This window comes from Crinia signifera, chromosome 2 (genome assembly GCF_055691185.1).
Source record: "Crinia signifera chromosome 2, ASM5569118v1, whole genome shotgun sequence".
Classification (NCBI taxonomy): Eukaryota; Metazoa; Chordata; class Amphibia; order Anura; family Myobatrachidae; genus Crinia; species Crinia signifera.
In genome coordinates, this window is record NC_139218.1 from 8,269,068 (window position 1) to 8,283,452 (window position 14,385).

General features: G+C 49.3%; 1 protein-coding gene across 2 annotated transcripts in view; it reads left to right on the plus strand.

The window, feature by feature from the left end:
• Nucleotides 1-12,819, plus strand: part of BOC (BOC cell adhesion associated, oncogene regulated) — a 132,015-nt gene extending 119,196 nt beyond the window's left edge. For both annotated transcript variants that reach the window (XM_083171525.1, XM_083171524.1), the window contains 15 exons: nucleotides 1,892-2,035; nucleotides 2,337-2,630; nucleotides 2,965-3,237; nucleotides 3,344-3,627; nucleotides 3,748-3,910; nucleotides 4,007-4,117; nucleotides 4,509-4,715; nucleotides 5,307-5,488; nucleotides 5,755-5,860; nucleotides 6,460-6,582; nucleotides 6,832-7,044; nucleotides 7,178-7,380; nucleotides 8,050-8,123; nucleotides 10,930-11,057; nucleotides 11,909-12,819. In XM_083171525.1, coding sequence (XP_083027651.1) covers nucleotides 1,892-2,035; nucleotides 2,337-2,630; nucleotides 2,965-3,237; nucleotides 3,344-3,627; nucleotides 3,748-3,910; nucleotides 4,007-4,117; nucleotides 4,509-4,715; nucleotides 5,307-5,488; nucleotides 5,755-5,860; nucleotides 6,460-6,582; nucleotides 6,832-7,044; nucleotides 7,178-7,380; nucleotides 8,050-8,123; nucleotides 10,930-11,057; nucleotides 11,909-12,051 — 2,648 coding nt within the window. In that variant the 3' untranslated portion in view covers nucleotides 12,052-12,819. The remainder of the gene's footprint in view (nucleotides 1-1,891; nucleotides 2,036-2,336; nucleotides 2,631-2,964; nucleotides 3,238-3,343; nucleotides 3,628-3,747; nucleotides 3,911-4,006; nucleotides 4,118-4,508; nucleotides 4,716-5,306; nucleotides 5,489-5,754; nucleotides 5,861-6,459; nucleotides 6,583-6,831; nucleotides 7,045-7,177; nucleotides 7,381-8,049; nucleotides 8,124-10,929; nucleotides 11,058-11,908) is intronic.
• The last annotated feature ends 1,566 nt before the right edge of the window (nucleotides 12,820-14,385 follow it).

Here is a 14,385-nt window from a genome sequence, read left to right on the forward strand (position 1 = left end):
ATATAATATTACACTTCCCCCTTCCCATGTACTGCACGCACCATCCCCTATAATACCCCCCCCCCCCCCCCCCGATCATTTCCATGCAGTGTTAGTGTGCACCCTGGTGCATCGTCCCCCTGGATCTCTGCCCACTGACAGCTCAGCATGTCCCAGGCTGTGAGCACACACCTCACCACCGGGAACATGCCCAGAGTTGCACAGGGCTGCGGGCTGACAATCCTCCCTGATTCCCAAAGTCATAACAGGAGACGAGAATAGGTGGCTTGTCTCCCGGGTGAATGAGCAGGGAGATGCCTGGGGGGCATATCGCTAACTCCTCGCAGCTTGTTCTGCACCACTTCCAGCCCCTGACAGAATCTAACCCACCGGATCTTCCCTCTGCACTCGTCCCTTAACCCCACCACTGCCAGGGGAGCGACGAGCAGATCACATTTCCCAGGCCCAAACTGTTCTAGCATCCAGGTGGGTTTGGCTGCTGCCACTAATCCAGCTTAATATACATGTGTGCGAATAGAGTGTTAGCTCCAAGGGCTCACTGTATTATATACACAGGGAAATTATATCGCTTTGACCTCTTTGTTAGTTACTGTGTTAGCTGCTGATTGTAACACGCTCTGTAAATAACTGTTCATAAATCAGCTTAATTCTGCAGATCCAGCGTAGATGCAGGAAGGGAGGGTTCTCCATAGGAGCCGCCTGCGTGTCTCTGTAGACTTAGTGCCATGTACTCTGTGCCATAGCGCGCTCACCTGGGCAGAGGTTGGGAGATCCAGCAAAGGGTTAAGGTTCCAGAGCCTATGACGGGATTAGTGAGGAATGGTTTTGCACTCAGTCATTAGTGCTGTCTCTGGCTGTCAAGTTTTGTTTTGCAACTGGTGTCAAATAAAAATGCGAGGGTAATCCTGCGGGCCAGCGCAGACGGTGCCATCGTTATTTGCTGTCAGTTACACCGACGCCAGAGGAAGAAACGCTTCAGGAGACAAGGGATAGGACAGATCTGGGCGGGTCCGCTCCAATGTCTGCATTCTGGAGCACCCAATGGGGCTACGAACGCTCTACCTAGATTACTGGTGACCCAGATTCTGTCATACGGGGTGAAGAGGACTGAAACGAGAAATTAGGAGAAATGGCGGAAGATCCATGGCGCAATCTGTCAGTGGTTACAGGGGGATCAAATCCGTAAAATAAATCCAGAGTGCGTGGGACAGACATATGGCGATTGTTAGCTCTTGGATATAAAACATAAAATCAATTACAAGAACCGTAAGAGGGCGGCTGGATTTCTCTTCCATCAGGCTGGACGGTTCCGTTAATGGAAATCGTGATCCTAAAGTGTTTACAATTTCATTTTTTACGCAATTAGCGGAAAAAAGTAAAAAAAAAACAGTTTCTGGGACAGTTCAGTAATCCCTCCACAGCCTGTAATAGGCACATAACGAGTCCTGGATAGTGGGTTGACAGTATTATTATGGTTCTCAGCCACTAACCAATCACTTTCTGGCTGCAGGCTGGGGGGAGGTGGAGTATGCTGCACTCTGATTGGTTGATAGCTCCAGCCACTAACCAATCAGCTTGCTCACTGTCTGGCTGCAGACTGGAAGGCAGGTAGGGAATGCTACCTGTCTGCTCTAAATGGATAACAACCATCCGCCCCTGCTCGGAGGCCCCTAGAATTATGGGTCAGTGGGCTAGATGTACCAAGCTTGAAAAGTGATAACATTTAAAAGTGACAAAGTGACAGCCAGTCAGCACCTAAATGTTGTGTTACAGGATGTGTTTGCAAAAATGTCAGTTAGGAACTGATTGGTTGGTAGCTTATCACTGCCCAAAGTGAGATAGCCCTGCTCCTTCTGGCTTCATGACGTGTTTTCTCCCGGTGTCCCCACAGATAATTACCTGATCATGCCCTCGGGAAACCTGCAGATCGTCAATGCCACACAGGAAGATGAGGGGACCTACAAGTGTGCAGCGTATAACCCTGTCACCCAGGAAGTGAAGACATCCGTGTCCAGCGACCGGCTTCGCGTGCGACGTAAGTATGGCGGATTTCCTGCCACAAGCTGTGGTTGTGTCCAGAGACACTGCCGATTCCCAGGGTGGGTGGTCCGACTCCCTACATTACAGGAGCAATAGGACCTACTCACTTACTGGCACTAGGGTATAAAGGAGAGTTCTGAGAATGCCATAATTGCTGTCCCCAGGGCCGTGTAATAAAAGCACCACCTGCCATCTCCGGTCTCAGCGAGTGCGTAGATCCTATTCTGGTTCCGTAGGAAGTCTTGGTGTCTGCTCTCAATGTCCCACCTAATCAATACAATGTCCCACCCCGGCAGGTTCCACAGCAGAGGCCGCCCGCATAATCTACCCACCCGTGGCTCAAACCATCATCGTCACCAAGGGCCAGAGCCTCATCCTGGAGTGCGTGGCCAGTGGCATGCCGCCACCGAGGATCTCTTGGGCCAAGGATGGCTCCAATGTCAGCGGATACAACAAAACGCGCTTCTTGCTCAGCAACCTCCTGATAGAGGCCACCAGTGAGGAGGATTCTGGGACATACACTTGTACAGCCAGCAACGGGATGGGAGACGGTGACTCGGCCTTCATCTTCTACAATGTTCAAGTGTTTGGTGAGTAGCTCTATCATGTTCTCTAGGAATCTCCTGAATATTGTTGACTTACTGTTCAACAACTGCTTAGAAACCAAGAATAGCCCCAAACCCATATTTATTTCTATAATATAAAGTTATTATGGGTAAATAGTCTCCTTTCTGCCCACGGTTCCATTTGCACAATGATTGAGTCACTATTAGCCTAACTTCCCGTGAAGGCTGGATGAGACGGTGGAACCTTTAGACTGGTTGGTTCGCTCAGTGAAATGCGTTGTGTGGTGATCACTGACATTATTATACGCTACTTGTTAACGTACCAGATGTGATGAACTCTTTTTACTTTCTATCTCAGAACCCCCAGAGGTCAGCATGGACTTATCTCAGCAAATTGTTTCCTGGGGCCAGACAGCAAAGTTTAGCTGTGAAGTGAAGGGTAACCCTCAGCCCTCTGTGGTTTGGCTGAGGAACGCGGTTCCCCTTCTCCCCAGCCTGAGGCATCGGATCTCGAGGAAAGTCCTACGGGTGGTCAGCGTAGGGCCCGAGGATAATGGCATCTACCAGTGTATGGCTGAGAACGAAGTGGGCAGTGCCCAGGCCTTGACTTTCCTAATGACCACCAGCACAGGTGAGGAACATGTGGGCAAGACCGTTCCTTAATGGATTTATATTGAAGGTCCCATCTGACTCGCTGTCTCCACTTTTGCTGATATGTTTTATGGTTACTGTTCCAGGAGCCTTCCTAGACCCAGAGATGGATGCAGAGGTTCAGCCTCCAACAGCAGCCCCCATCCCTGATGACAAACAGTTGCTCCTAAAGGCTCAGCTGAAACCAAGGCCCCCAACTCCAGGGCTACCGACCCCTTGTCCAGCCGACAAGGCTAACGTCCTACAGCCAGAGGCTCCCACGATACTCAGCTTTCCCCGAACATCCAAGACAGACTTCTACGAGCTGGTGTGGAAGCCTAAACACAATGGTGGAGCCGCTATACTGTATTACACAGTGAAGCACCGCAAGGTAATACAGATCTCATACTGGTCTCTTCCTGAACATCTTCCATTACACTGTGGATCTAGCATGTGGGAGCACTGGTCCATCCATCACCCCATCCCCCTAACTGTCTCTTCCCCTTTGCAGCAGGTGGTAAATGCCTCGGATGACTGGACCGTGTCACGTGTTCTGGGATCACAGAACCGCCTAACCCTCACCAAGCTGGACCCTGGCAGCCTGTATGAGGTGGAGATGGCAGCATATAACTGTGCTGGGGAAGGACAGACGGCCATGATGACCTTCCGGACAGGTGAAGAACACTAGGTTGTCTGTTCTGTCATGTTGCGTTGTGTCCTTGTTAGGCTGCAGACTTTTGTTAACTCTTCCGCTTGTTGTACACCGTTAGGGCGCCGTCCAAAGCCAGAGATCAGGGCCAGCAAGGAGATCCAGATCCAGAAGGACGACCCAGGGACGAGCACCCAGAGTAACAACCAGTCCGACAACAACCGTCTCTCTCGTAAGTATCTTTGTATGGTCCAGGTGTCTGAGATATAGCGGCTCAATGCTCCTGTCTGTGATACTACGCTCCCGCTCCTGTCTGTGATACTACTCTCCCGCTCCTGTCTGTGATACTACTCTCCCGCTCCTGTCTGTGATACTACTCTCCCGCTCCTGTCTGTGATACTACTCTCCCGCTCCTGTCTGTGATACTACGCTCCCGCTCCTGTCTGTGATACTACGCTCCCGCTCCTGTCTGTGATACTACGCTCCCGCTCCTGTCTGTGATACTACGCTCTCGAGCAACCTACAATTCCACATAGGTTTTCCTCTTTACCCATGTTAATAAAGTCATAAACTGTTACGGATGTAATATTTGCAGATAAAATAATATCTTGTTGGGCTTCCAGCTCCAGAAGCTCCTGACCGCCCCACAATCTCAATGGCCTCTGAGACATCCGTATACGTGACCTGGATCCCCAGGGGCAACGGTGGATTTCCAATCCAGTCCTTCTACGTGGAGTACAAGAAACTGAAGCAGCCAGGAGACTGGATCCTGGCCACCAGAGACATACCGCCGTCCCGCCTATCCGTGGAGATTTCTGATCTTGAGAAAGGTAACGACCCCGTAGAAGACAAATTGGGTCCAAACACGATTTACGTCTAGTGGTTAGGTTGCCGGTGTTTGGTCTTCCATGACCCTCGTAGTTGCCGGTGTTTGGTCTTCCATGACCCTCGTAGCTTCCAGCTTCTGCCGTAGTCATTTCTGCTGTTACGTGGATGAGCAGGAAGGGTCCTGTGAGGCTCTGCAGGGTTCCTGCTCTCGTTTTATTGGATCATTATGAGCTGTTCAGGGTATAACACAGCGCTGACGGCTGCGAGTGTTCCACAGATGTACAGTTCCAGATGTGACGAGGGCGTTCGAGTTATGGGCCCAGTCCTGTCTGCTTCCTCTGTCTGACACTCATGTTTCCAAAGCCAGGAGAGGTTCTAGAACGTGTTTGTTTTCTCTGCTGGAATCCCTTAAATTTTATGTCCACTTTTCGTTGTGCTTTTTTTTCTTTAACCCCGTTATTCCCAATCGCTGCCGTAGATCATTCAGTAAACGCTTTGAACAATTGGTTTCTAATGGCCTGAGGGGCCTGTACATTGCATCAGGACAGCACCGTGTTACTTGGCAGCCAATCACTCTCTTGCATCTCCTTTAGGAACCTCCTACAAGTTCCGGGTGCGGGCTCTGAACATCCTGGGGGAGAGTCAGCCCAGCGCAGCCTCCCGTCCTTACATGGTGTCCGGATACAGCAACCGCAATTACGAGCGCCCGGTTACCGGACCGTACATAACGTTCACTGAGGCCGTCAATGAGACCACCATTATGCTGAAGTGGATGGTAAGAGCCAGCTCATTAGTAATCGCAGTGAGGGGAGGTCGGCCTGCGCTTACAGGAGTGCGGAGAATGAGGGGGGTTGTCTTCCAATCCTACCAATGTCCTTCGCTATAAATAAGGAGGGTATTACCTGTGTGACACAAAGTTCTACCAAATTGTGATGATGTATACAGTGGGCCCTCTCCGTATGTTTGCAACGATCAGTTGGGGGGGGAGGTTGGGATCTGATCATGTTCTTTGTGCTGATACTGAATCTATTTCCCCCGTAGTACTTCCCAGCAAGTAACAACAACACTCCGATCCACGGCTACTACATCTACTACCGGCCCACGGACAGCGACAATGACAGCGACTACAAGAAGGACGTGGTGGAAGGTGGGTAGGACAAGCCGCAATCTGTACTCCGGAACCTGTTGTGTCCGTGACGCATGCGTGGCCTGAGAGATCGCTGGTGCGCGTGTCTGTAACCATGGCGACCAGACCTCCGCTTTTTTTTGTGATAGTAGATGCGTAAAATAATCTAGTGACTTGGTCAAGACATTGGGGGTAATTCACACCTGATTGCACGGCCGCAAATGAATATGCTCATAATCGTCCGTCGTGTGAATTCGCAGCTGTGCGTTCAGGTCTGAATTTCCCCAATAAGCACTTTTTTAGAGAAGGTTTGTCCCATACGAGTCAGTGGTTGGGAACAAACAATCCAGCATTAATAGTATAGTTTATGGGTAAATGACTTAGGCCTGGATTTTGTGTCACTTTCATAGAAAAATAGAGATAAAACCTTTGGCGGTGTTTAGTTTTCTAACAGCGCAGTCAGGTGCTGTAATAGTCCGGGTTGTATGGTGGAGGCAATGGGTCTCACTGAGTCATCGTTGTCCCTCCCCCCCCCTCCCCACAGAGGTGCTGTAATAGTCCGGGTTGTATGGTGGAGGCAATGGGTCTCACTGAGTCATCGTTGTGTCCCCCCCCCACAGGAGATCGTTACTGGCACTCCATCAGTGACCTGCAGCCGGAGACCTCCTATGATATTAAGATGCAGTGTTTCAACGAGGGCGGAGAGAGTGAGTTCAGCAACGTCATGATCTGCGAGACCAGAGGTGAGGTCCGCGGCGCTCACTACTGCGTCGGTGGAATATGTGTAACCATCACGGACCATGAACAATGCTGGGAGATCTGGGCTGATGGTGGTCCCTGTTAGTTCAGTTCCATGGGGGGGTTTCCAGTTGCCCGGTAACCCCCTTCTAGGCCACCTGTATAAGTCATGGCCATAATAGCTGTATTGTATAGTATGATTTAACTAGAGCTACGGCAGGGTCTCATCCTCTCCTGCGTCTCCTCATTTCCAGCCCGGAAGTCTTCTTCCCAGCCGGGCCGCCCGCCCCAGTCTGTGGTCCCATCTCCTCCACCTCCACCCAGCAGGAGCGGGGCCCTGGGAACTGCGACAGTGGCCCGATCCAGCGACCTGCCGTACCTGATAGTCGGAGTGGTTCTGGGATCCATCGTCCTCCTGATCGTGGCGTTCACCCCAATCTGTCTGTGGAGGGCTTTGTCCAAGCAGAGTAAGTGTCCGCACTGGGCTCCCGTTTCAGGAATGTTGTCCAGTTTTTATTTGTTCTAGAACATGTCTTAGAGCCTGAGGTTCTAGAGCGCAGAACTCTGCACAGATATTGACTCCGTTATTCTTCTCTGCAGAACAGACAACGGATATCACCTTCCCCAGTACGGGGATCCTGAACTCTTCCTGTCAGTACACCATGGTGTCCCTGCGAGGAACACCTGCTGTCAGCACTATCCCCTGTGCTAATGGCTCTCTGGGGAACCACACCGGCCCACCGGACAAGCTGGGGTATTCTGGAGAAAAGCCAAGAGATTACTGCTCGGACAGTCTGCACAAGGTAAAGGACGGTGCCCTGGATTACTCAGTAAGGGGGCATTATTGTCTAAGACTGACGGGATGACATCACGGCTCTCTGGTGATGTCAGAGCTCATACTGATCCTGTGTGCAGGAGTATACTATATACATCTATTGCCGTATAAGAAATTGCTGTTATTCTCTGTATAGAACAGTCTCTGCGTACCATATATGGGCCCTTATTCTGGTTGACTCGCAAAGCTGCAAATTTTGTCCAGTCCACCAGTCGACACATGCCCACCCCACCGCCCTCACATGGGGCAACTCGCCGCAGGCATGCAAATGATTTTGCAAGTGCTCACAAATCTAAGACATCGTACATCTGCGAGTGCCTGTACGGGAAGCGGACGGGCAGCTGACATCAGCTGCCCGCAACCGCGTCATCAGGGAATTACCATGAGAACACCCAGCGTTTTCATGGGCACTCCCATGGGCGAATCCCCCGGCCCGCATCCCCACACCCCCTGCCTGCCGAATAATCTATTCGCCGTGATAATCTAGTTGCAAAACATCGCTCCCCTGCGTGAACACGTAGGGGGCGAGTGAACCTGAATAAGGCCCTGGATGTAGACAGGATCACATCAGGGTAATTACAGCGTTCTGTCCTTTATGGAAATACTCAGCTGAATTCTTCTTGTGTTTTGAAAACAGGATGAGGCCTGTACACTGCTGGCAGAGAGCGAGCCGGGGTCCCCAGAGCTAACAGACCACCAGGATCCTGCAAAGTAAGTTCCTGCATAGTAGTCCCGGTCCGCGGTATGTCAGCATTGTGCACTGCGGTATGTCAGCATTGTGCACTGCGGTATGTCAGCATTGTACACTACGGTATGTCAGCATTGTGCACTGCGGTATGTCAGCATTGTGCACTACGGTATGTCAGCATTGTGCACTGCGGTATGTCAGCATTGTGCACTAGGCTATGTCAGCATTGTACACTACGGTATGTCAGCATTGTGCACTGCGGTATGTCAGCATTGTACACTGCGGTATGTCAGCATTGTGCACTGCGGTATGTCAGCATTGTACACTGCGGTATGTCAGCATTGTGCACTGCGGTATGTAAGCATTGTGCACTGCGGTATGTCAGCATTGTGCACTGCGGTATGTCAGCATTGTGCACTAGGCTATGTCAGCATTGTACACTACGGTATGTCAACATTGTGCACTGCGGTATGTCAGCATTGTACACTGCGGTATGTCAGCATTGTACACTGCGGTATGTAAGCATTGTGCACTGCGGTATGTCAGCATTGTGCACTGCGGTATGTCAGCATTGTACACTACGGTATGTCAGCATTGTGCACTGCGGTATGTCAGCATTGTGCACTGCGGTATGTCAGCATTGTGCACTGCGGTATGTAAGCATTGTACACTAGGCTATGTCAGCATTGTGCACTGCGGTATGTCAGCATTGTGCACTGCGGTATGTCAGCATTTTTTGCACTGCGGTATGTCAGCATTGTACACTAGGCTATGTCAGCATTTTTTGCACTGCGGTATGTCAGCATTGTACACTAGGCTATGTCAGCATTGTGCACTGCTGTATGTCAGCATTGTACACTAGGCTATGTCAGCATTGTGCATGGCGGTATGTCAGCATTGTGCACTGCGGTGTGTCAGCATTGTGCACTAGGGTATGTCAGCATTGAACACTGCGGTATGTCAGCATTGTGCACTGCGGTATGTCAGCATTGTGCACTGCGGTATGTCAGCATTGTGCACTGCGGTATGTCAGCATTGTGCACTGCGGTATGTCAGCATTGTGCACTGCGGTATGTCAGCATTGTGCACTGCGGTATGTCAGCATTGTGCACTGCGGTATGTCAGCATATTTTGCACTGCGGTATGTCAGCATTGTGCACGGCGGTATGTCAGCATTGTGCACGGCGGTATGTCAGCATTGGGCACTGCAGTATGTCAGCATTGTGCACTGCGCGGCGGCTGGACGTTCTATTCATGTCCATACAAAAACAACATATAATGAGGGCTGTGCAGGGCGTATGATATGGGAAACGGTCATCTGTCAGACCACACTTAGGTCGACTGGCCCCAAGGTCGACAGGGTTAAAGGTTGAAATTGGTTAAGGTCGACATGACTTAAGGTCGACATGGGTTTAGGTCGACATGAGTTTTTCACTGTTTTTTGAGCCGACATGTGCCGACAGGCGGTATTTCATGCCCTACCATCCACTAGGGCGTGGTGGTAGAATAAAATAGTGTGCCGAGCATAGCGAGGCACCGTGCCCGAAGCATTGCGAGCGAAGCAAGCGATGCGAGGGGCTGCGGTTCAACTCCAACTGTCCATGTCGACTGTGTCGACATTCGGGTAAAAAAAACTGTGAAAAACTCATGTTGACCTAATGACTGTCGACCTAAACCCATGTCGACCTTGACCCATGTCGACCTTTAACCCTGTCGACCTTGGGGCCAATCGACCTTCCAGGGTCGACCTAATGACTGTAGACCTTAGTCTGGTCTGACAGATGTACCGATTCTATGCAGGGGTGTATGATATAATGGGGGCTATGCAGGGGTGTATGATATAATAGGGGCTATGCAGGGGTGTATGATATAATAGGGGCTATGCAGGGGTGTATGATATAATAGGGGCTATGCAGGGGTGTATGATATAATGGGGGCTATGCAGGGGTGTATGATATATTAGGGGGCTATGCAGGGGTGTATGATATAATAGGGGCTATGCAGGGTGTATGATATAATAGGGGCTATGCAGGGGTGTATTATATATTAGGGGCTATGCAGGGGTGTATAATATATTAGGGGGCTATGCAGGGGTGTATGATATATTAGGGGGCTATGCAGGGGTGTATTATATATTAGGGGGTTATGCAGGGGTGTATGATATAATGGGGGCTATGCAGGGGTGTATGATATAATAGGGGCTATGCAGGGGTGTATAATATATTAGGGGGCTATGCAGGGGTGTATAATATATTAGGGGGCTATGCAGGGGTGTATTATATATTAGGGGGCTATGCAGGGGTGTATAATATATTAGGGGGCTATGCAGGGGTGTATGATATATTAGGGGGCTATGCAGGGGTGTATAATATATTAGGGGGCTATGCAGGGGTGTATAATATATTAGGGGGCTATGCAGGGGTGTATGATATAATGGGGGCTATGCAGGGGTGTATGACATATTAGGGGGCTATGCAGGGGTGTATGATATATTAGGGGGCTATGCAGGGGTGTATGATATAATGGGGGGCTATGCAGGGGTGTATTATATATTAGGGGGCTATGCAGGGGTGTATGATATAATGGGGGCTATGCAGGGGTGTATGATATATTAGGGGGCTATGCAGGGGTGTATGATATATTAGGGGGCTATGCAGGGGTGTATGATATAATGGGGGGCTATGCAGGGGTGTATTATATATTAGGGGGCTATGCAGGGGTGTATTATATATTAGGGGGCTATGCAGGGGTGTATGATACCTAGTCCAGCGATGTATAGAGGGTCATACAGTAGCGGCAATGTCACTTATATCCGTGTTTATTTTCCAGGTTGAACCAGTCACAGGGCAGCGAGATGACTGCGCTGTGCGGTCTGTACGAATCCCAGGAGCGATCTGATCCCTACATAGAAGTCTCTGAGGACTCAGCCATGGCGACTGCACCGGGTGTATGCCAAGGTACCGGAGCAAGTCACATTCAGCTCATATTGGGCCGCAATCAGTGGTGGGCGCAATGCTGATGTTAGGTGACTTACTGTAGCACACTGCGTCAGGTGTACTGCGTACTCAGTGAGGGTTTATCTGTGCGCGGGCGGTGGATCAGAGACGCAATCGGTGGGTGTGTCTGTACAGATCCCCAGGCAACGTCATATCTCATCAGATCCGCTGCATATGAATTCGCAGTGGCGATGGGGTCAGGCCCGTAGTTGCGTCTTGTGTCTGGAGCTTTGTACATATGTATGTTGGGAGATTTATCCAGGTGACGCGCACAGGTGAATTGCAATTAGGGAGGCCAATCCAATGATCAGCGGGATCCCGGGATTTAGGACAATTTTTGCCAGGATTTCAATCCCAGGATTAGATCCTTTAAACCCAGGATTGAAATGCGCATTTTATCCCTGTCTGCGGCTGTGCAGAGGCCTTCGCCCGCCCACTGTTCTTGCCGGTCCCTGGACAGCCTTTCTTCCCCACCCACACTCTCTGCGGTGCTTGTCCACTCTTCCAGCCACATCCACACAGCCTGCCCTCTCCACCCGCCTGCTGAAGGACTGTCCCCAGCGCAGCTCCCCCATCAGGTGGCCAATCCCGGGAATCGTGGGATTGACCGTTTTTTCCTTCCCAACCTAATCGCAATCTGTACAATACACTAGGTCTATGTTCTTCTTTGTAGTTTATGTTTTTTCTTTTGACCGTAGCACAATTGTCTCTTTAAATTCCCTGCAGTAATATGATTCTTACTATACTGGGCATTAAGGTCTCACTGTTATTAGATATTTCAGCCTTTGTATAACTGGATCTCCTCCCTGCAGGTCCTGTATACTCCCTCTCTCCTGTAGAGATGACGGAGCGTCCGGACCCTCTCACAGACCCTCTGACCCGACGCGGATCAGCACAGACCAGAGACGGAGACACTGGTCTATGTCACCACAACTCTGAGAGACCGGCTACCTAAAGGACTAAAGCCCAATATAAGGACTCTGTATGGGGTGGCAGTGCTTCGCTGCATAACGCTACAGTGATGGCCCCTACCCTTATTACGGAGCTTCACGGACACAACGCACTTGTTTACAGCCGCTGTGTTTGGCGCTATTGCCCCTGGGGCAGGAGCTGTTCCGTGAGGGTCTTCCCTGCGATCGCTAGGTTACATCGCGGAGTGACGCATTTGGGGGGCCCTGCTTCTGGGGTACACACGGATAAGGCGAGCGCCCTCCCCAAACCAGTGCGCTGTCACTCGCTAGTCTTACAAGGCTGTTCGGACCCTTTTCTAAGAAGAGAAATAAATGGAGTTTATTTTTATACAATAGATATATTTATATATTTATGCACTTTGTACATAGATTATTTTCTTTATGAAGAAAGATTTGTATGGTCATAAACAGAGGGACCAATATATTCCACAACCAATACCAGACGTAGACACAAGATGACACTGCCGGTGGGAGACGCCTATAACGTACAATATTGCTTCCGCTGCCTTTAATCCTGCCCAGCCGGAGATGTGTCTAGGCCTGGAAGAGAGAGACTGACGGCGACCGGGGTGCGGAACGTCCCAGCTCCGGTCACCACCTCAGCCGGTCCCGAGACCACACCCACATGCGCACATAGCTGATACATGTACATAAGCAATATGTATACTCCTTAATGCAATACCAGACGTTGGCTGCTTTCAGTATATTTGTAACAAGACAGGAATGGAAATTAATAAATGAAGTAAAGATTTTGTCGCGTGTGCTCATTTCTTGCTGCTTAAACAGAGGTTCATGGACTTATTATGTAACAGACTGCGTGGCGCAGACCCGGGCGTGGTTCTGGCGACTTGGGCCTTACTTTTAGAGCAGAAATAATTTAAAATAAGCAAATCCAGGTCGGTTTTGCCTTCTCAATTATTGCTGCTTTAAAAATAGGGAGTAAGTCACCATAATCGCAGAAAAAGCAAATGACTGCATTAAAGATTCCTAGCCGTTAATTTGCTGATTAACGCGGGGATTTCTTCTGTGTGAAAGGGTCAACTCAGGTCATAAATCCCGGATCCTCGACCCTCGTAAATTCCAGGGTCGGAGATCTGGGATTTATGACCAGTGTTCCCTCTAAGCTGTGCGCACGTGCGCGCGCACACACCTTGACGAGCGTGCGCACAGACATTACAACTGAGCGCACAAAGCAGCAGTGGTACCTTTTTGCAGTTGTGGACTCAATTAATGCGTGTTTCACCCATTAACTACATTGTGTACTGTATTTTGAATGTTTAAATGTTTAATATAATTGTGAAGTAAAGTTAACACAAATGCTGAATGTCATTTTCCAGTTATATATAAGTGACGCACAAAAATTTAAATTTCATTCCAAAGTTGCACAGCCAAAATCTTTAGCCGCACACAGACTTCGTAAAATTAGAGGGAACATTGTTTATGACCCGGATTGACCCTATCACACAGAAAAAGGACCCATGTTTATTGGCAAATTACCAGGTAGAAATTTTTAACCCGGGAATTTGCTTTTCTGTGTGAAAGGGGTAACCCTAAGATCAGAGTCCTATTGAATATTGGATGTTGCTATGGGCAACCAATCTAGTTCTTATTTATATAGCACCTGGCTTCCAGAAGACAATAGATATAGTGGGATATTTACTAAGAATACGAATAAGAATTTCCATATTTGTTACTGAATAGGAATGCCTACAGTACCACTGCTATCACCGCCTGTGTCATTAACAAGTTCCTATTCCGGAGGCAAATTTACAAAGGAGTCGTATTGGACTGATACGTATGTTCTGATGTCATATGGATTCTGTATATACTAAATACGAATTCGTATCGGTAGCCTGCATGGATCTGACTGATATAACGGATCTGAATGATATGACGGATCTGACTGATATGACGGATCTGAACGATATGCCGGATCTGACCGATATGACGGATCTGAACGATATGACGGATCTGACTGATCTGACCGATATGGCAGATCTGACCGATATGACGGATCTGAACGATATGACGGATCTGACCGATATGACGGATCTGACCGATATGACGGATCTGACTGATCCGTGCAGGCTTCTGCCAAATACGCCTGGAAAATTAAGCGTGTTTTACTGGCAATCGTATCGCACTAATTACCAAATTAGGAATCACCATTCTTTTGAATGGTGATTCCTATTCGTATTCTGTCAATGGTGCATGCATTCGTATTCATAAATAGGAATGTGCCATGAATATGAGTTGTTGTATTTTTGGCACAGTAAATGGCAAAAATACGAATACACATAAAATATTTCTATTAACTA